Source organism: Nyctereutes procyonoides, unplaced genomic scaffold (assembly GCF_905146905.1).
Source record: "Nyctereutes procyonoides isolate TBG_1078 unplaced genomic scaffold, NYPRO_anot_genome, whole genome shotgun sequence".
NCBI lineage: Eukaryota > Metazoa > Chordata > Mammalia > Carnivora > Canidae > Nyctereutes > Nyctereutes procyonoides.
Window position 1 is genome coordinate 42,315,237 of NW_026575024.1, and position 23,331 is coordinate 42,338,567.

Below are 23,331 nucleotides of genomic sequence, written 5' to 3' on the forward strand. Positions count from 1 at the left end.
GGGGAGTCATTTGAGAGAGGGGAGAAAGCCATAGAATGCCAAGGCAAGGGGCAATGAGCATTCCTCATGGTTCTTAAAAATGCTAGGACTGGGCAGCCCGGGTGGCTCAGCGGTTTAGCACCACCTTCAGCCCAGGGTGTGATCCTGGAGACCCGGGATTGAGTCCCATGTTGGGCTCCCTGCCTGGAGCCTGCTTCTCCCTCTGCCTGTGTCTCTACCTCTCTCTCTCTCTCTCTCTCTCTCTCTCTCTCTCTCTCTCATGAATAAATAAATAAAATCTTTTTAAAAAAATGCTAGGACTGATGATGGTAGCAGGGTGGCAAGGAGCACCATGAGGGGAGGGCATGTCATCCCCCAAAGGTCTGGAGCACTATATTCCTTTCCCAAAAAAACATTGTCCATAATTCAACTGGTGCCACCCTTCACCCACCCCCACCCCCGTGCACAAAGAGATCGTGTGATTAATGTGGATTCTGGTGCTCCATCCTTGTAGCAACTTAATACGATGTGTGCACAGCCTCCAAATGAAGGCTGTAATCACTTTTCCATAGTTTATGAATTATGAAGTTGGGTTCTCATCACAAGTGCTGTCAAGTTTTTTTGGCTTCAAAACCAATTAAAATGATGAATAGCTGTGAAAGGAACCAGAAGTGCATTTAATCTTTCTCCAGAACAGTTGGGAATCAGTCCCTTCCTGTGTCACATTTCACATTAGCTGGGAACACGAAATTGGGCATATTCGAATGTAAGGCTTTTTTTTTTTTTTTAGCTATAAACACTGGAGATATTTACAATGTGCCCTGTTTTCCTTTTTGCTTCTCTTCTAAGGTCATAACACTGTTTCCATCATCTCTCATTAGCAAGATTAGCCTAAAAAGAATCACCAAAGCAGAGATTAGCTGTTTGGGAAAAAGAAAAAGAAAGACAAGTGAAAAAATTGCCAAAAGATTTTGAGTTTGATTTATAATGGATGCAAAAATGAGTGACCACCAAAAGCCCTGAGAAATACCCCGCCCCTGACACACACACACACACACACACACACACACAGAGAGACACCACACATATCTTGCTGCTATATCATGTATCTCAGGTATGAATGTTCCCACCCAATTTCAACGGTGCTGGAATAAGCAAGATTATCAGTCTTATCATTTTTCCCCACTTTTTATGGTCAGAAAGATCTACAGATACCATGCAATACAGAGAGAAGAGAAGGAGTCTGACTCAGAAGATCACATTTCTAGTACTAACTCAACCACTTCTAACTGAAAAATCTTGAGCAAATCACATGACCTCCCTGAGCCTCAGTCTTCCCATCTATGAAATGGGGGTTACAATACTCAGTTTTCAAAATCACTGCGAGGCTCAACCGAAATGAATTTGTGTTGAATTATATGCATATGTGGCTTATACCTAAAACTTATATCTGTATGTTTAACAACAGACCTCTGTGTGATCACACCACCTCATTTGTGATGCTATGCTCTTGACAGGAAATAAAAACATTGTGTAAGATGTGCTTAAGACCGTCTCCAATACATAACATTTGAACAGAACAAGCCCTTTGATGAGGTGACTCAGTTATCAGTGAACTCTTTGCTATTTTTAGGGCTGAAAAAATGAGAGGCAGGAGATAGTGGCGTTGTATAATCAATCACACAGAGAGGGGCAAACCAGTGTCTCACTCTCCCAGGACATCTGAGCTCCTAGGTAATGGCCTTGGACCTCAGCAGCCATTCAAAGGCAAGCAGAGCCCTCACAGAGGACCCAAAGGAAGGGAAGCTGTGAGCAGCCATTCTACAACATTGCAGAACACCCAGGCAAAAGTGGGAAACACAAATCGACTTGCACCTCATTACCTTGACAACACAAATTTAGACCCTGGCTGCTGCATGCTCTTCTGATTCCTTTTCCAAAACGATACCTCGATCTAGTCCTGCTGATTTGCAAGGTTGCTACACAGGGCCTGAGAGCACACTCAGTCTTTGTGCAACTTGGAGAAGCAGGCTTGACTAGCCTGATGAGCAGGCTACTTCCAGCCCCTTCCATCTTCCCTCCCCGGTGAGGTGTGAGGTCCAACGGCAGCTACTGTAAACTCATCTGCCGGCCGCTTCCCTTCCGTCCTGGGTCCCAGGGTCCCAGAGGACATCCCTGCTGTCCCTGAATCATCGCTCTCCTCATCCTCTCATTAAGTCACCAAGACGAACTTGGACTGCCTTTCTTAAATTAATGTCTTGTCTTTTCCTTCAGCCTGAAATCAAGCCCTTGCCTTTGTGTCAGCCTCTCTTGAAGTGACAGATAATGAAGCAATTAAGGTTGGCCGTACTGCCACAAGCTGCTTTTGTACAGTTCACTGAGGGTTAACTTTGTCATTGTGAGGGCACAGGGACCCCTCGGTAGGGCCCTGGGGAAGGGGAGAAGCCAGTAGGTCTAGCACAGGGCCAGCAGGACTGACTGGTGCTAAGGGCAGGTGGTGCGCAGGGATCGACTTTGAGAGGTATCTACTCAGGGGTCGACTTTGGGCTATGAGGCCACTCAATGAGTGCACATGGCATCAGAGCACACTCTCAGTTGCCTCTGTGAACCCTCAGTTTTACTAAATCCAAATTATATCCTACTAGATCGTTGACTTCAGTTTGTCTATATCACTTGTTGGAATCCAGGAAACGCCGTTGTTTCTTTTCAGAAAAGAGGCAGAGTAGAAAACTGAGGCTGCACTGAAATGTACACACATTTGAAAAGAAATAGCTTAACTCCTATTGCTGTTAAAGCAGCTTGGCATTTAGTTTTGTCTATAATTGGGTATATTTTTAAAGTTTTGACAGAGACTTTATTTTAAGCAGCAGGAAGCAAAAAATAATCCAAACCTTAATATTCATCAGAAATTATTTAACAGCAGGAAAGCCTTCACTTTGAACTTCCACTCTTCTTTCTTACCGAATCAATCTCTGCAACACCTTTTGCCTGTCAGAAGTACAGAGAATGTAATAATATTGTGCATAGTAACTGCACATTTTATTTTGCTTTTTTGTTTTCCTTGGTTCATCAGGCATCTCCTGCAGAATGTGATAACTCTATTCTCAGAACTTTCTCCATAGAAAGCACCTCACTCTAAGAGGTGCCAAGAAGCTTCTAATGCTTCTAAAATACCACTCTTCAATCTCTATTCCTAGAGATTGAGTTCCTTGGCACCTTCCAATGTCCATTCTCTTCTGTTACACCAAATAATATTGGAAAGGGCACTATACTGAACTTAACGCATGCTAAAATGTGAATGGCTTATTAAGTTCAGTTTTTTCCTGCCAGAGAATTTAGGTGGAAGGAGGAGGAGGGAAAGAGTCTGTGCACACATGAATCTGATTAAAATGCACATTCAGATTCAACCAGTCTGGGGTACAGCCTAAGATATCCCATTTCTAACAAGTTCTCAGGTGATGTCAGTGCTACTGGTCACAGGCCATACTGGACACAGCAAGGGAGCCAGAATATAAGCAATGAACAAAGGTGTTAACTCAGTGGTTCTACACCTTAACTCTACATCAGAATCACCGGCATAGGCTTTTTAAAAAAAAAAAACTCTGATGCCCAAGCCGGCCTCAGAACAATTAAACAGAATCCAGGGATCACTCAAGTATTCATACTTCTAGAAGTTCCCCAGGCAATTCTCTTGAGCAGCCTAAGTTGAGAAACATAGTTAGCTGCTAACCAAAACTTTGTTGAAAACTCAGGGGTCAGTCCATAAATTTGCTCCCCAGGGCTAAAGGTAAGTTACCCCAGCTAATGTGATCTTCCTCTCCAAAAATGACTTACTACTCTACAGGGCCTGGCAAACAATTGGTGCTGAAGATATACTTGTTCAATGAAGAAAATAAGTAAACAATAGGCTGAAGGCATGAACAAAGGCCAAGATCCTACAGAATAAAAAGAATTGAAGCTCTGACGTTGAAATGCCGAGTGACAAGATTGAGATTTGAGGACAGAAAGTCTGTTCCGTGACTCCTTCAGATCCCCTGTGCAGATATTCATTTCTGATGACTCTGCCAGAAATACCACCATTGCTTTATCCCAAGGTCTGCCAAGCATGACCAGTCACAACACATCTGCATAGTTTTTGCTATGGTGCTATTATTTACCGAGCAGATTTCCTTAAATTTCCTTAAGTTGACTCACTTCTTTAACATAAATGAATGTGTTTTCAAGGGAAACTATAAATCACTATTTCAAACAGATAAACAACCAATATCCCTTGACATAAATGGAAGTAACTGTCAAAATAAATACAATGAAAACAACTCAAGCTGGATGTCCTGCCTGCCCATGCTTGCCTCTGTCAGATAAGGAGATGGACGACAAGGAATAGAGAGGTATTAAAGACATGGCGCACTTGATGGAGAGTTGTTGTTGGCATACTAAGAAGGATGGAGGAGTGCTTCGGAACAAGTCACAGTCTGATGTTACTGAAGGCACCACGGGCATGCATCTCATCGACCATTCTCAGCCAAAGATTTTCAAACTAAGAAACTGGAACCAGGGGTATTCAGTCAGTTAAGTTTCTGCCTTCAGCTCAGATCATGATCCCAGGGTTCTGGAATCAAAACTCACATCAGGGTCCCTGCTCAGTGGGGAGCCTGCTTCTCCCTCTCCCCCTGCCTGCCACTCCCCCCGCTTGTGCTCTCTCTCCCTATCAAATAAGTAAAATGGAAAGAAAGAAAGAAAGAAAGAAAGAAAGAAAGAAAGAAAGAAAGAGAAAGAAAGAAAGAAAGAAAGAAAGAAAGAAAGAAAGAAAGAAAGAAAGAAAAGAAAGAAAAGAAAGAAAAGAAAGAAAAGAAAGAAAGAAAGAAAGGAAGGAAGGAAGGAAGGAAGGAAGGAAGGAAGGAAACCCCAGACAGTGCTAAAAATGCTCTGGGGAAAAAAAAAAAGAAGAAGAAGAAGAAGTATTTCCAAGATTTCCATTTCTTTTTTTTTTTTTTTAAGATTTTATTTATTTATTCATAGAGAGAGAGAGAGAGGCAGAGAAGCAGGAGAGCCCAAAGTGGGACTCGATCCAGGGCCTCCAGGATCAGGCCCTGGGCTACAGGCTGCGCCACCAGGGCTGCCCCCAAGATTTCCATTTCTGAGGACTCCACTCATCATTGCTGTTTGCCTCACATACAAACAAAAAGGCCTACTTTTTTTCTCAAAAAAGGTCCTACTTCTAAGAGGAATAACATGATCAACAGAGGAAAAGGAAGTAGCTAGAGACTTGCTGTTGAGAGCAGAAAAATGAGCTTTCTCTTTGAAGTCACGTTTGCTGCTTGAGGCCTCAAAGACATCATACCTACCTTGGGTGAGAGAATTTACTAAACAAAACTATGCTGTTTAAAATATGAATGGATGTTGCAGAGGAAGAGATGTGCTTCCTGGCATTTTAGTGAGGTATGTCCTAGGGTGAGAGTGAAATTATTGGCTCAATTTAGATCCTCGGACTTGGAGAGGATGACCCATTGACATTGTAGGGAGTAAATCCACTAAATTGTCCCTTTCTATTTGTTAGATATTTGTTTTTCTCTTTTGGACAATGCATGTACTAGTATGTGCTGGTTAGGTTCTTATGGAGAGCAGCAGGACTGCATGGTTAGGGGAGCAGCCTCCGGAGCCAGGCTGCCTGGTCTAAAGCCTTACTCTGTCTCTTTTCATCTGTGTGACCTTGGGCAACATATTCAATGTCTCTGTACCTGGGTTTCCTTGCTCACAGAATGAGAGTGGTAAGAGTATTGCCTACCATGTAAGGATATCATAAGGAGTAGCTGATCCATACAAAGCATCTAAAAGAGCCCCTTGCACAAAATAAGCATTCATTATCAGTTACTTGTTATTATATGGCAATATTTTTTTACACAGAATAAAAGGTTATGCCATGAAAATTATGTCTTCCTTCCACCCAGACCCCATGTCCCTCCATAGAGGCAAAGCACTAAATAAAAAAGGTTCTTGGGTATCTTTCCAGAAATACTGTCGAGAATACCCTCTTCTGTGCAAAAGGGGGCTCACAAGGCATTCTATTCTACACATTGCCTTTCTTACTTGACAATATTTCATAGAAATGAATTCATGGTAGCTTGGTTCCTCATTCTTTGTGGAGGCTGCAGAGTTTTAAAAGCATCTTCAGGGGACCCCATCATTTATTTCCGTAGTCCCTGATGTTAGACACTTGAGCTACTTCTGCTCTTTCACATTTACAATCATGTTGCCATGAATACATTGAAAAGCAAGTATTTCATACATGTGCAAGTATAGCTTTAGGATAAATTAGTCAAAGTGGAACAGCTGGGTCAAAGAGTCTGTGTGTCCTTTATTTTGATAGATATTGCTAAATTTCTCTTCTGAGAAATTATACCAATTTGCACACTGACCACCTGGTACACAAGTGTCTCCCCCTCATTCTTAGAATAATGTTTTAAATTCATAAAACAGGGACTCCAGGGTGGCTCAGTAGTTGAGCATCTGCCTTTGGCTCAAGGCATGATCCTGGAGTCCTGGGATTGAGTCCCACATCGGGATCCCTGCATGGAGCCATCTTCTCCCTCTGCCTGTGTCTCTGCCTCTCTGTGTGTGTGTGTGTTTCTCATGAATAAATAAATAAAATCTTTAAAAAAATAAATTCATAAAACAAAATAATATAAGACAATCAAAGAAAGTAATTAGAGTGAAATGCAGTTTTCAGTGAGTAAAAACCCACATGTGTGGAATGGTAATAGGTATCATTCTTTCCTTACCCATTTAACAATAACATTTAGCAGCAGGTAGGAATGAGTAGATATTTCAGCCTGTCAGCCACTATAATGCAATATGAAAGTCTGTGTTGGTGACCAGCTCACAGGTCCTGCTTATAATATAGTGGCTTAGAGTCCTCACCCATAATTTGCATGAACTATTAAATCAGAGTTAGCAGCTAGCAGAAAATAAAGATGTAAATTCTTTCCGAACAAGTATGGGACCCTGTCATAGAAAGCAGCTCATGGAAACTAATTACATTGAGTGGCAGCTTCTCCTCAATGCATCAGGTCAGCCCCCAGAATTCACACTTTCAGGGCAGCTCTTAAAGTTTACAGGTGGGAATCAGCCTCATCCAGCCTAATACAGGCTTCATTGCCCTTTTAAAATAACCAGACAAGTCAAAATGTGGACAGGCAGAGAGAACTCTACAGAGGCCATCCAGGTGTGTGGCTTTGACTGTTTCTCATCTGCTCCCCTATCACACAGGGTTTTGGAGAATATCCAATACAATGAGAGAATTTTAACTTCCATGAAACTGAAAAGACACGCAGCCTTAATTTAAGGCTCTGTGTTGATCATTGGGAACTCATAGTTCCCCCTGCCCCTTATGTGTAGTGCTCAGAACCTCCCTCAGATCTGCTGAGAAGAGTGACCCTGAAAGCCACAGAAAGGGATGCTCAGCTTTGGAAGATAGAAGAACCCAGTGGTCCAGGACATGGCCTGGAGGCATGGTGATCCTTGCCCAGCCTGGCCATGGTGTTACCTCATTCTCTTACCCCAAGAATACTCCCATGTCTAGAGAAGTTACTGGAATTGACAGGAACAAGAAGAAAGTGATGGTAGGAGGTGTCAAATCCACCATCAGAGAATACTCTGTCACTGGAAAAATGCACAACTCTGGCCATTTCAGGGGTATAAAAGAAAGAGTTCAAACAATTTTCTGACTGTGCATCCTTTTTTTAAATTTTTGAGCATTAGAGAAATGTTAAATTTCATTAAGTTTTACAGCCAGACTCAATATAAACATAAATCCCTTTAATGTTGGTTTCAGTCAAAAGTGAGCTGAACATTATCGTTAAAGCAGTGCATGTGGGAGAATTATCTGAGGAAAATCAAAATAGGCACAGTTGGGAACATTCAGCCATGACCATCTTAGACACAAGTAGGCACAACAGCAAAATTTCTTAGACTCTAATGGACTGGGCTATTTTGCTGCTCAGTTTCCATACAGATGAGCTTTGTTCTGGGGCAATATGGTTGTGGTTTGCAAGTCTATCTGGGAAAGCTCATTTCTCTCTCATTAGTCCATGAGCGCAGTACAATTTCAGCTAATACGGTTACATAGCTCCTAGCTGGGTTATTTGGTTAAATGCCTTCAGGGAAAGTAGCAGCCAGAATAAACGGACAAGTGAGATGGATGTACTCTCTTGTTCTGAGTACCTATAGCTGTTGGAATCTCATTGGCGATTAATCATATGCCACGCTGTACTCATAAAACTCCTATTGTTTGAGAAATTATTTAAGGCTAGTATTACTTGACATTTCACAGGGGACATCTTGTCTCCCTGGTACAATTTCTTTGAAGACAGTGCTTATATATGACTCTAACTAGAGAGATCTACTCCTTGCCATGGTTCATTGATGAAGCACTTAACATGAATCTGTGTGAAATTGAAAAAAATACTCCCTACCAGTGGGTGAGTTGCAAAACAGCCCCCTTCCTCTGGGCAAACAAATGAGAAAAGGATGCCTGCTCCCCCAGGGCTGGCCAATTATTTTTCAAAGCCCCACCCCATGGCTTGTGGAGTCCAGTGCACCCCTTAATTGCTACCCTTATGCAGAGTACAGCCTGCACAACTGTCCATGGCAGCCCTGATTAAAGATACCACATTCCCAGTTTTGTAATCAAACCACAGAGGTTGCTCCTCAGTGCTCTGAACATATCTGTTCACTCACACAGCTGTGGCCCCCCATGTTAACTGCATTGTCCTATTATGAAAGCTTGGTACTCTAAGAGTGTCAATGCAGCATCACAGACATGAAAGATGGGCAAGGCCTTGTGTGGTAGATGCCATATGTACCTATATCACCTGGCGATTATCTCTGCATGCCAGAGGGCTATTCACTGCAAACACCGGCTGAGAGTGATGTTCTGACCACAGGGACACTTGTAGATGGAAAGACAAAGAGCTAGAAGGTTGCTGCCCCTAGAAGCAGCCCTCAACCAGTGATGGACGGGGATGGTCGAAACAACAGTGGGGCTTCCCTGCCATCCCAGCTGGATGCTCTTTTCTGCCTCCACCAGGGCCCCTCTGGTTTCTGACCATAGTCATACCTGATGACCCACCTTGGATTGGCATGAAACCCAGGAGAGGTAAATGTCAAAATCTTAGCAATGATATGAGGCTAGTTTTAACAGCTTCCTTTTCAGCAGCTACAGCCCACCTAGAAAGAATGGGATGTGGGATAGGTATGTCTCAGAGCTAAGGGGCTCCTTGGGAAGACAAGGATACTATACTGAGATATTATAATGTAGGCCTCAGTCTCTCAGGGAGCAGCCTGGAGACCCAAGAGGCCTAAGGTGACAGTGAAGGGTTGGGCAAACTCTTTCTATAAAAGGTAGGAAATATTTTAAGATTTGTGGGCTTCCATGACAACTGCTAAGGTCTACTATCAGAATGTGAAAGCAGCCATTGGCAACTAAACAGATATGGTTGTATTCCAACAAAACTTTATTTACAAAAAGAGGTAGAGGGCCAGATGTGGCATGCACCATATTTTGTGACTCTTACTGTAGATCATCAAAGAAACTGAAGGACACAAAAGAAGAAGTAAGAGGTGAGAGAGTGGCCACGCTGTTGGGCAATGCACTTGCCAGCTTACATCGATTCTTTAATTTTATCCTCACAGCAACCAAGTACTTCGAGTTTTATCATCTGCATTTTAAAGATGAGGAAACTATGGTTTCCAGAAAACAAGAAAATTGCCAAGATCAATCAGCCTAGGTGCAAAGCCAGATCTGCTTGATTTGAAGGCCTCTCTCCTTCTCTCTACTCCAAGCTGATAGCTACAGACATATTCCTTGTGTACCATCCAGCAACAAAGTCCACGGGTCCCAGATGTATTAAATTCCAGATCTGGGGGGTAAGAGTGGCAGTGCAAGAGTCAGGTTCAGTCTCAGGCATCTTAGAAGCTTCTATGAGAGTGTTAAAGCAAAAGGCATGGTTACCACTGTGTTTACCACCAGCTTTCACAGTGAGACCAGCCCTGGGATCCAATGTGTGCCATTTGTCAGCCTGTCTGCACAAAGGCAGCACCTGAGATATAAGAAGTCCTAAGATTTCTTGAAAAGAAGTTAAGTTCCTGGCCTACTTAGCTTAGTGTTCAGGCAGCCCATCTAATGGAAAAATGCACAGTACAAACAACAGCCAAAGTCAAAATCATTAAAGTTCCTTTCTATGGGCTAATCTAGTCTTAATTCCTAACTACCCATTCAAATACTCAGAAATTAGGCCTGAGAATTATTAAATACCAGAGAGAGGTTTTTTTTCCTTCTGCACTCAAATCTTCTAGGAGAAGTGAGCCATCATCAGAAGTTTCTTCAAGAAATAACTTCCAGGGAAGCCCTGAGGTCAGTTTGGATTCAGTCCAGTCTTCTCACTTTCTTCACAATGGTACAATGATAATTCACCTTCTTCGTGATGACTCTGAATCATCCTGATCCTGAATCATCGATGATTAAATTATGTCCACTAAACAGCTAGTATTTTCTAAAGCATGAAAATAGATCAGTGCACTTTCAAAAGAAGTCATAGAAGAATACGAACCAAAACAAGTGACTGACTTAGCCTGGGATGACCACAGCATTAAATTTACAGAGACACCACTTGTCCCTAAATGTCCATTTAATCACTATTTTAGAAAATTCCAGCATAACTCAAGGCCAGTTTAATTTATTCCTATACACAAATAATTTTATGGAAGGCAACGTTGTATTTCAAATTCGTAAATGATTTGGTTTGGGCTATAAAAGTATAAACAGAATGCTTACAAGAAATTGCTCACTGCTCATTCTTGCTATAAGCCATTTGATTTTTAGCCAAAAAACCTATAGCAAAACAAGCACAACAGTTTGCCTTCTTTAATACTCAGTGTAGACTGCTATACAAGGAATTAAGCATTAGTTATCACATTAATTAAAAGACAACAAAACAGAGTTCGGAAGTCACCAACCATCTCAACATTCAAAGGTGAATTTGACCCCAGACAACACGTGGTCTTCCTTTTGTCAGAAAAGTGGTCTCAGAGTTCTGTGAATTCTTGACTGCCAGTTCTGCTGTCAGATCTGTGCAGTGCCTTCTCCAGCCCCTGCCCACCTCAGGGCAAGCCATTTTCTCCAGAACCAGTTTGGAGCCCAAAGCCCTCAGCCCAGACCACAGGTAAGAATTATCAACCAGAGAAGTGAACCAGAGTGAAAAGCTTGTGAACTGGGCAATCAGGCAGCAAACACACAGAAAATTCCAATTTTTCTTTTTTCTAATAGAATTTAACTTCTACCTACCAACCTAATTGCGCTAATTCAAGGCAGAAATTTGATCTTGGTTAACCCAGATGCTGCCTCCCACCCTCATGTCTGCAGGATTGTCCTCAAGCTTCAAAGGACCAGCACAGTATTAGGAGAGGGTGCCGAGGTGCTGGTGCTTAGATCTCACTGTTTGTACCCCTAGATTCCACTCTGCATCCCCATTTCCACTGGCCTTGGTTGTCAGTCCGTGTGGATCCTGCCTGAACCTCGAATCCTCAGTGTCCTGAACCCTAAAATTTCTAGGCCAGCTGTTCTGTCATGTTCTCACTAACCTCAGCCTCTCACAGAATATTCCCACTGCCTGCTGCTCCACACTGACAGAGGAACACAGAGTAGCCCCCCCCACCCGCAACTCCCTGAGATAAGACACCCCTGAGGAAAACAAAAACAAAAAACACCCCTGAGAGCCACTGCTGTTCTAAGATGAGCCCCAGACCTCTCCAAAGTTGAACATTCCAACATACCTCCAACCCACTCCAGAACACAGCTCAGAAGAAAAAGGTAGCCCTCCACGCCCCCTCTGGGGGCATCACAATGGCTACTCATTGAATTTTCCATTTGACTTGCCTTAAACGAGGTGATTTTTCTTCCTTCTATGGAGAAACAAACCAGGCTTAGCAAATAGTCTTCAAATCTATTGTTTAGGTTTCAAATTCACCTTTGAAACCCAAAAGAAAAGGTATTAACTTGGATTTCTCTAGATAGTACATCCTCCAACTCTACCTAAGAATGCACTTGTCTTACAAATTCAGAGAAAGTTAGGGGTAACTGAACATAGTTACTATTTTAAAGTAATGTTCCTCAAAAGAACTGAAATCCAAACAGTTCAAGAAAAGTAAAAACAACAACAAACCATGCCAAATCTGAGTGGGTCTCTCAGAGACAGGAGATATAGACCAGATCGAGAATTAAACTTTTTAAAAAGCCAACGAGAGTAGTTTGGGATCTAAGTGAAGAAGGAGGAGTAGATAATTTGAAGCCAATGATTATGGCCAGAGGAGACAGGAGGATATCCTCTCTGATGACCAAATAATAAAGGAAGACCTAGATTCTAGAATCTAGAATTGTTCAATACCAAAGACACAAGAACTGGTCCAAATTTTGAGTGGAATAGAGGAAGGAAGAAGATAAGGAATTGGTTTTCAATGGGTGTGAAGTTTCTGCTATGCAAATGAGTAGGTTCTAGAGCTGTGTTGTGCAACACAGCCAACAATACAGTATTATGTATTTTAAACTGTGGTAAGGTTAAAGGTTAAAGGTGTTAACGGTTCTCACCAAGGCAAAATCAAAAATATCAAAAATAACACACAGACACAAAAGAACACAAGGAAGTTTAGGGAGGTGATGAACATGTTTTTGCACCTTGGTTGTGGTGATATAACAATTGTATGCATGCCCAAGCTTATTACATGTGAAGTATATCAATTATACCTCAATAAAGCCAAAAATTCTTAAATTAAAAAAATTTAACCAACACAGAAATAAATACAGTATGGATGAAACACCCAAATGTGAGGCAGCAAACCATCAAAATCCTAGAGGAAGGGGATCCCTGGGTGGCTCAGCGGTTTAGCGCCTGCCTCCAGTCCAGGGCATGATCCTGGAGTCCCGGGATCAAGTCCCACATCGGGCTCCCTGCATGGAGCCTGCTTCTCCCTCTGCCTGTGTCTCTGCCCCTCCCCTTCCCTCTCTCTCACGTGTGTGCGCTCTCTCTCTCTCTCTCTCTGATGAATAAATAAATAAAATCTTAAAAAAAAATCCTAGAGGAAAATATAGACAGTAACCTCATTGCCATCAGCTGTAGCAACTTCTTACTAGATATGTCCTCTCAGGCAAGGGAAATAAAAGCAAAAATCAACTATTGATATTTCATCAAGATAAAAAGATTCTGCACAGCAAAGGAAACAATAAAAAAAACTAAAAGGCAACCTAAGAATGGAAGAAGATATTTGCAAATAACATATCTGATAAAGGGCTAGGATCCAAAATCCCTAAAGAACTTATCAAACTCAACACCCTCAAAAATGAACAATCCAGTCAAAAAATGGGCAGAAGACATGAATATACATTTCTCCAAATAAGGTATCCAGAAAGCTAACAGACATATAAAAAGATGCTCAACATCATTCACCATCAGGGAAATACAAATCAAAACCACAATGAGATATCACCACACACTGGTCAGAATAGCTAAAATTAACAATTCAGGAAAACAGATGTTGGAGAGGGTGCAGTAGAAAGGGGAACCCTCTTGCACTGTTGGTGGGAATGCAACCCAGTGCAGCCATTCTGGAAAACAGAACAGAAATCCCTAAAAAAAGTTAGGAATAGAAATATCCTCTGATCCAGCAATCACACTACTAGAGATTTACCCAAAGGATACTAACATACTGATCCTAAGGAATACATGCACCCCAATGTCTATAGCAAAATTATCAACAATAGCCAAATTATGGAAAGAGTTCAAATGTCCATCAACAGATAAATGGATAAAGAAGATGTGGTATAGATATAATGAAATATTACTGAGCCACAAAAAGGAATAAAATCTTGCCATTTGCAACAACATGGATGGAGCCAGAGGGTATTATGCTGAATCAAATAAGTTGGTCAGAGAAAGACAAATACCATATGATTTCACTTATATGTGGAATTTAAGAAACAAAACAGATGAACATAGGATACGGGGGGGGGGGGGGAGAAAGAGAAGCAAACCAAAAAAAGACTCTAAACTATAGAGAACAGAGGATTACTGAAGGGGAGGTGGGCAGGACAATGGGTTAAATGGGTGATGGGTATTAAGGGCATTTGTGATGAGCACTGGGTGTTGCATATAAGTGATGAATCACTAAATCTACAACTGAAACTAATAGGATACTGTATGTTAACTAATTAGAATTTAAATAAAAACTTGAAATTTTTTTTAGATTTCAAGATAACACCACAAAAACAACATTTATTTAAATAAATTAGTATTATAATTCTGATTATATAACTACTGGTGACTAATAGCCCTTTGTCATCCAACAAATAGAAACACAAACTAACAGAATTCATTAACTTGCTCTTAAAAACATTATGCCACTAATACATCAGGTTTACAAACTGAAGTATTTTACCTCATGAAAGGGCACAATTCTTGAATATGTCTCAGGACCCATAAAATCAAGAAATGCCCACACTGGAATATCTAACCCAGTGCTTTCCAGTCCAGTGTATGCAATGGGCCAGGAAACTCTCTAGATGTTTACTGCAGAACTCAAAAACAAAGCAGAGAAGAATGGGATTCTCATTATCAGTATCCCCGGCAAGCAGAGAAGGCAGTGGGAAGGGATGACTTAGTCATCAAAAGATGGTGGATCATCTCCCATTGTGGACCAAAATGAAAGACCAACCAAAGACCTAAGTGGAACCAATTTAAGTGGCTATGTAATTGATTTCTGTGGGGGAAAGACTCTCAATGGGAAAAATGGAGGTGTTGGATGTATACAATTTAAACTTCTAACTGAATACCGTAGGGTGTAGGAGTACTCCCAGTTTGTGATTTTTATATTTATTTGTTTGATCATTTGATTGATGCCTGTCTCCCCAGCTAGGCTATAAGTTACATGAGGGCAGGGAAGTCACTACTGCATTCTCGTATTTGGAAAAGTCTCTGGCATATGTTAGATTCCTCCAGATTCCTCCTGACATTTCTTGAGTGAATAAATGAGATTGATATTGTGCTGATGTTAGGGCTTGGGCAGGGTTTAAGCACACAAAAGTATAAAGGAAAAGCCTATGTCAGTCCGAAGCAGGGAACTAGAAGTGAGCCTTTTGCATAAAGCCAGAAAACTCCAGAGGTTGCCTCATTTATGACATAAGATCTCGAACATTCTGACCATCAACCGGAGTCTTGGATTCCAAGTGAACCTCATTTACCCACAGGTGGTAACTCAACTTAAAATAGAAACCATTCTGGAGAGCACAGGACTCAGGTTTGCCAGTTTTTTGAGGGCCTAAGGTAGGAAGGGAAGAGAGAGGCTGGAAAGAGAATAAAAGAAGAACAGAGAGATCCAAGGACGCACCAGCTCTGTCACCATTTTGCGTGCACTCCACAGAGGGCCTGTAAACATAAGACAGTTGACTTGCAGCATTTGCTCTTGCCTGTACATAGCTCAATTGACCTAATGAGACACTCTGTGTTTTTCAGAATGCCGAGGCCAGCTATGACTTCAGCGGCAATGACCCCTACCCTTACCCTCGATACACAGATGACTGGTTCAACAGGTAAACTGGGCCTCGTGAGTTGTCTTTGACTTCAAACTTGGGGGTTTTATTTGACTCTGCTTTGTTTTTAAAGCTTGAACATCACCAGCAAAATAATCTGAGGGCTTCACTAAATTATATTGTGATTTTTTTTTCTCCTTTACAGATACATTCTCTAAATTCTTGGATTTTGTTAATATGGCAATGTTCCTCTAGAGTTGTCTTTTGATTATTTTGTTCTGTTGAATTGGGAGTTATTTGCCACTTTATTAAAGATAAAAGAAAGTAGAAATAATAAGAAATCCTTTTTAATCCACCACAAGATGATTTAGAACATGCTCATTTCACTTGATCTGTTGAAGAAAACTATTTTGCCCCTCTGCTCTATGTCCAAATGTTTTTGAAAAGCATTTCTGCTGTAACCTCATAAGAACTCATGTAGTTCCTTTCAGCTAAGCATTGAGCAGTATTGGCAAACGTTTGAAGTATTTTTTAAATTGAGGTACAATCGACATATAACATTATATTAATTTCAGGTATACAACATAGTGATTTGATATGTGCATATATTACAAAATGATCACTAGAGTAAGTCTAGTTAGCACCCAACACCATACATAGTAACAAAAAATTTTTTTCTTGTGATGAGGACTTTTTTTTTTTTTAAGATTTTACTTATCTATTCATGGACACAGAGAGAGAGGCAGAGACACAGGCAGAGGGAGAAGCAGGCTCCATGCAGTGAGCCCGATGTGGGACTTGATCCCGGGTCTCTAGGATCACCCCCCAGGCTGCAGGTGGCGCCAAACCGCTGCACCACCAGGACTGCCCGTGATGAGTACTTTTAAGATCTAGTCTCTTAGCCACTTTCAAATGTTCAATGCAATATTATCCTTATATGCTTAAAGTAGTGCTTGGCATCCTATCAGGTTAAACTACTCAATGGTCCATCCAAAGTTATGACTTTTCTTTAGCTTTTCTTGCTACTAAACATGTAAATATGCAGTCTCCTTTTTCTCTAAGTCCATTCTTGCCTCGTTGGTTGATTGCTTATAAGAAATATCAAAAAATAAAGATGCATGGCTTGCACCCTCAAAATCAACTAGGTTTTTTTTTCTTTTAAGGGTTTTATTTATTTATTCATAGAGACAGAGAGAGAGGCAGAGACACAGGCAGAGGGAGAAGCAGGCATCATACAGAGAGCCTGACATGGGACTCGATCCTGGGTCTCCAGGATCACACCCTGAGCTGCAGGCAGCGCTAAACCGCTGCACCACCAGGGCTGCCCTCAACTAGGTTTTAAACCTAGCGCTTTCCTATTACTGATGTTCTTGGGTGAAGTTCATGAGAACATATGAACTTTAATTAATGGTATAACAATATGTCTACATCACTTTTACTTCCCATGGGAAACTCATGTAGATAAAATAAATGTTGCCATTCTCTGTTTAGTGATAAAGAAATAGGCTCAGAGAAGTTGTGTGATTTCCTGGTCAAACAACTAGTATGTGTCAGAGCTAATGCTTGAACCCAAGCTTCAGAAATGTTTCTAAATACAAATTGTACCATTATTTTATAAGTATCATTTTTGTTATAAAAGAAAGCATCATGGCCAGAGAGTGGCCAGGGAAGATTTTAGTTGTATGACCAGAGTCTCTCTGGGGTACAGAAAGTACACATGGGTTGGGGCTTGGCAATTACAGAAAATACAGAAAAGAATAAAGAAGAAAAAACAATTAAATTTGCAACATTTTAAAATGATCATTGCTGGGGCACCTGGGTGGCTCAGTGGTTGAGCGTCTGCCTTTGGCTCAGGTCGTGATCCCAGGGTCCTGGGATGGAATCCCACATCAGGCTCACCACAAGGAGTCCGTTTCCCCTCAGCCTAGGTCTCTGCCTCTCTGTGTCTCTCATGAATAAATAAATTTTTAAAAATATTTTTTAAAAAGATCATTTCTGATATCCAATAGCACAGTTTACTCTTTATTAACTTCCACAGCTGCTTTAAAATTATCATGTAGTGTTTGAAAGTACATGTAGTGGATAAGAATGTATCAAAAAGGTTTGAAAACTTCTGACATGAAGCTTCTCATACCTTCTGTGATTTAAAATCCTAGATCCTGATGTAACTTAGCAAATAAACCATTTTCAGACACAGGGATGTGAAGTTACCAAATAGATATCACTAAGCCAGGGGTAAGACATAACTGGTAGTGGTGGTTTGGTACATTGTATGGAGAAGGACCAAGAAGAAGTGCCTGGCTTCAGAATGGCTGATTATCAATTGTCCACACAATAGCAGGGCAGTAAGCAATAGATGTGTCACTTGCCTTCTCTCTGCAGCTAGTAGGTACTAAATTAATCCTTGATGGATTGATTCAGGCACAAAAATATAACCAACACAATAGTTCCCACTTGTACCCTGCCACATCCCATTTCCTGAACTCAAACACAACCTCCCCAAGAAAGTTTTCCTGTGGAATATGCCATAAGAATATTCTTTAAATACACAAATGAGAAAAAAAACAGAGATGACTTCTATTTTAAATATTTTCATCTGCAAACTTGTTCTTGAAAGTTTAATTTGAAACTGGCTAAAATCCTCTAACTAGGACTAATCAGGGCTTACTGCAATATAATTCTTCATTGTTAGTGGTGAATATTCCCAAGTGTCCAATTGCCTGAGACAGAATTGAGTCAGGCACATATGATTCTGGCCTGTTCCAAAGCCACTGACACAAGACACAGGACCCACTCTGACCTATAAATGGGGCTTTTCCCAATTATCAAGTCATGCTTGAAGATCCTCATCTGCCATGGTTTGTTTACAAAGACTGGATGGTACCAGTTCAAATCATGGTCTCTCAAACCATAATTACTATTGTCAACACTTATGGAAAGAAGGTGGCTCAAGGTTCAAGCCCATAGCACTAGGAGGATCTGTGGTCCAAAAGGTTGGGTCTGTCCTGGAGATAATTCCTTCTTGGCACAAGGAGAAGTTGAATATAGCACCTTCCCGTAAGTGTAGGATATGTTTATTAAAATTCCCTCTGGGTGAAATATTTGCCTAGTATTTTCTTCAGTATAATGTGCGGCTCAGGACAGGAGGAAGGAGAGGAGAATGAGTAGGGGAATATAGAAAGTAATATTGTCATGGGTTAATAATTGTTAAAGCCTAGGATGAGTACATGAGATTTCACTTTACTTTTGTATATCTCTGATTTTTCCCATAGTAAGAAGTACATTTTAAAAGCATAGGGCATAATTTAGTTGGATATTTATGAAACTATTAGTGTTGGTGTGCAGGCTTCTGAGGAGCTTGCAAAATGTCCTATGAGTGGAGACAGATGCCCAAATCACCACAATGCTAAGCACAGCCAATGCTAAAATAATACAAGGAAAGCTAACACCTATTGAGTGGTTGCTATGTTAAGGCACTGTTTTAAGTGCTTTGCATGTATCCATTCAATTAATTCTCATAATAACCCTTTGAAATAACTATTATCAGGATTGTCTCCATTTTGAAAATGGAGGTACAGAAAGGCTAAGTAACTTGTGTAAGGTCACACAGCTAATAAGTGGTAGAGACAGGATTTGACACCAGTGAGGGGGTCATTGCATGAATTGCCTCATAACAAAGATGCCTTGGAGAGCATGGAGAAATGAAAAATTATCCCTGGCTGGAGAAGCTGAGAGAGGCTTCCCTGAAGAGATGGCATTTGGTCTAGGATTTGAATGAAGGGTAACTGGTGGAGTTAAGGGGTATATTTAGGTGAAGGAGAGGAGGCAGGAGGTGCAGACATGTTTAGGAGGTAGCCTGGACACCTGGTCTGGGAGTTAGACTCTAGGTCAGGGGCAGAATTATAAGAAGGCTTCAAGGAAGAGGTGTGCATGAAAGGTTTATCCAGGTCACTAGGAGAAAGGAAGAGAGATTTTTGTGATTGGGTCAGAAACTGCACCCAAGGCATAGATGAGGACTTTTCTCCCATTGCACCCAAGGAACGTTGTTACCCGGACGCTCTGCAAGTCTTGAGCCCAGCACCTGCCTTTGGCAGGAGCTGTGCTTACTGCCAATCCAGCATGAGCCTCTGGCCACCTGTGTTGCCATCAAGGCATGCCAGTTTCTTCAGGTGTTCTCCTCTGGGCATGGGTACCAAATCCAACATTCAGCCCAGCAGACTGGAGACTCTTGAGAAATGCTAGTTTCAGCACAGTCTGAAACTCCGGTAAAGGGCTGATGGATGTTGACCAGCAAAGAGCTTGCTGCTGTTGGTGGAATAACCACACTGGTGGCCTCACAGGCAGCTTAGAACTGGGCAGGAAAATGCAGTGGCTCTCCATCATGGGCTTCACATTGCTATGGGAAATAGAAAATAAAATGCCCTACAAGGGGCACTCTCCAGCAAGCAAGTGAAGTGTTCTCCTGGTTGGGAAACCAACTTTAGTAGCCGAGTGTCTCTTCTGGGCTCTCTTCATGCTTAAAAAACGAGCCTATCATCCCCTCAGTACTTCTTTGTTAACTTGTTTTCCTGCAAGTGCACTTTTTTTCAAGAACATATTCAAAACTCCCAGCCAAGGACTGTTTATGAAAGCAAACTTCATGCATATGCAGAACTGCTTTTAGGAGATATGTATATTAGAATTTCTTGCCTTGTGCCTAATTTGATTTTTTAAGATTATTCCTTTTTAAGCAGAGCAAGTGGGTTTATTCTACTGTGAGCCATTTAATAATTATATGCAATATCTGAACTCCAGGGGTATATTTGAAACACAGTCGAGAAATTTGTAAAGGAAGTATACTTTCCTCCTAGCTTGCAATCAGAGAAATACAAACTTCCAAGCAAGACAATAATATATTAGCAGTGGTAACCTAATTTGCAAAAAAGTAGAAAATAATCCACATTTAGTGAACATCAATAATATGCAAAACAGATATAACCAATTTCCTGTGTAGTATCAAGATCTAGCATTACATGTTTTTCCTTGCTGGCATTCAATACATATTGATTGGCTGGTTGATGGATGGGTAGCATACCTTCTTAGCCATGCCAACATGTTGAGTGGCCTGACACCTGTCCATTTTAGAGTAGCCTGCTTCATCCAAGTTTTGCAGCCCACGCTTTGTCAATAATCTCCCAGCCTTGCTAGGTTTTAGGTCAATGTTTGGTGATGCATCGCAGATCTGTATTCCATTACTGTGCTGCTGTCCATAAAAATCCCTCTTGCATAGCATTTCTTTGACAAGCGTTCACCACTGAAATGTCATCCCTGCCATCGGCAGAATTTATGGAGCATCACAACGGTGTCGCTCACTTTCTCTCATAAGCCCTAAAGAGTAAGAGATTCTGGATTAGAGGCAATTCCTGACCACAAAGAGTTTACTATAAATCCAAGAAGGGAGACGACATTTATTGCTCAAGTAACCAAAATGGGGGTGAGGGGAGGAAGGAAGATAAACAGATGCCAAGAAACATGGATCTCTGCGTGACCTCATTTGATTGATAGTATTAGTTAAACCTTCAAATAAGAAAGATTTTCAGTGGTTAACTTTTTTTCTTATTAAAAGTCATATTTCATCTTGAAGAACGCTATGTGACAGGCCAAAAAGGAACCTGTGAGAAAAACGGCCATTTCTGGTTGGATATTTGCACGTTGATAGAACTGATACTTTACCCTGGTGACACCTAATGGTTTAGAAATAGACGAACATCTTTCCCTCCTGTCTTTATGAACTAATTCTGAAATCACCTCCTGGCTAATCAAATTCAAACTGTTTTCAAATACCTAATCTAACTTTCTTTCATGTGAGCTTTGAGACAATCTTCTAAGTCAATATTAGCTCAAATACTGCAGCTTGCAATCAACTGTCTCTCTACCCAAACTGGAGTACAGTGAAATCCAACATAGTTTAATTTTGTGAGCTGTTGTGAGCTATTGGTGAAATACCACACAGTTGCTTTTTAAAAAGATTTCTGGGGCAGCCCCGGTGGCGCAGCGGTTTAGCGCCCCCTGCAGCCTAGGGTGTGATCCTGGAGACCCAGGCCCCCTGCATGGAGCCTGCTTCTCCCTCTGCCTCTGTCTCTGCTTCTCTCTCTCTCTCTCTGTCTCTATGAATAAATAAATTTTAAAAAATAAAAATAAATAAAAATAAAAAGATTTCTGGTCCCCTACCTGGATTAGACAAGTCTTTATTATTTAAATTTCTCCTCCTCAGCTAAAAGAAATAGACATAACACAGATGTAGGGATTATGGAGAGAATTATATAGACTGTAAAAGAAATCTCTGTAAGTTGGTATAGTCATTTCTAGCTTAGAAACTAATGTTATGCATGCTATATGGGAGGGAGGGTAATGGCCCTCAGGTGGCAATAATTCTTTCCTTAAGGGAGAAAATACAGCAAATTATAATGGACAAATGTAGTGTTGGGTTGTTTGGAATAGATTAAGTGATCCCCGAATACTTTTCCCCATCTGTAAAATGGGCCTGAAACTCCATCTAGAAGGTTTATATGAGGGACTAGAGACACACATACAGAGTACTTGGTTCAGAGCATGACACACGGTAGGCATTCCCTAAATGGTGGCAAATATAATTGTGAAATTCAGTGAAGCGTTGTCTCAGGAGCTAAGACAAAGGTTCTAAGTTTATGCCAAACAAGTCAATGGATGACCTCACCCATCTTTCTCAGGCCATTCTATCTCTTATCTGAGCCTTTGACAGAAACTAGAAAGCAGTACTTCAAGGTTGAACTTTCTGGCCAAAGTCTGGTGCCTGTGTTTCTGCACTGCTGATTGAAAGAGCAGTTATTTCCGAAGATAGCTTAAATGCATGAAACAAGGTTGATCTGCTGGGAAGATTGAAGAGCCTAGCATCTGGTGTCAGAAAGATGGAAAGCCTCTTCACTTCTCCAGAAAGTACTGGAGGCTTACCAGAAGACTTGGAGTTTTCCCCAGAAGCAGCTGTACATGCTCACCTATGCAAACCTTTGGGCTTACCCCTGCAGATAGCACTGAACATGAGCCAGGAAACATAACTGATCTCTGCATTTCAGTTCCAATCTATCTAACATTAAAGTATCTTTCTCCGAAGACATGGCTGAAAAGACTGTAGCTAGCTTCTATAGAGCTCTGGTTGTGTAAGAATCTGTAGACCTAGGGAGACTGGAATTAGAGCCTCATGTCCGTGAACCTGGCCAAGTTGCCCACTATCTTGCTGAATGAATCCACCTTATCTTCACTATCTCTGTGAATCCAGAGCCCTAAAATACTATAGCCTTGTGGGATATAGAACTAAGGAGTCCATTAAAACAGCCATGGGGTCAATAACTAGGAAAGGAGCCCAAAAGAAGAGAAAGAAAAGGAAAAAGACACCTCCAACTCAAAATTAGCCTACAAACTAACATTCCAAAATATCTAAAAAAAAAAAACAAAAAACACATCAAACAATTTAAAAATCAAGACATGAATTTATACCAGGTGAAATTAATTTTATGGAGAGTCTTTTTTTTTTAAGATTTTATTTATTCATGAAAGACACAGAAGAGAGAGAGATGCAGAGACACAGGCAGAGGGAGAAGCAGGCTGCATGCAGGGAGCCTGATGTGGGACTTGATCCTGGGACTCTAGGATCATGCCCTTGGGCCAAATGCAGGCGCTAAACCACTGAGCCACCCAGGGATTCCTGAGAGTCTTTTTTTTTTTTTTTATTAGTTTCAGAGGTAGAATTTAGTGATTCATCA

The 23,331-nt window shown here is 41.2% G+C and overlaps 1 protein-coding gene across 1 annotated transcript in view; it reads left to right on the top strand.

The window, feature by feature from the left end:
• The window catches only part of PCSK2 (proprotein convertase subtilisin/kexin type 2), a 255,650-nt gene that overhangs the window by 168,166 nt on the left and 64,153 nt on the right, over positions 1-23,331 (top strand). Inside the window, exon 6 of the mRNA XM_055343431.1 lies at positions 15,537-15,613. Within this exon, the coding sequence (XP_055199406.1) occupies positions 15,537-15,613 (77 nt within the window). The remainder of the gene's footprint in view (positions 1-15,536; positions 15,614-23,331) is intronic.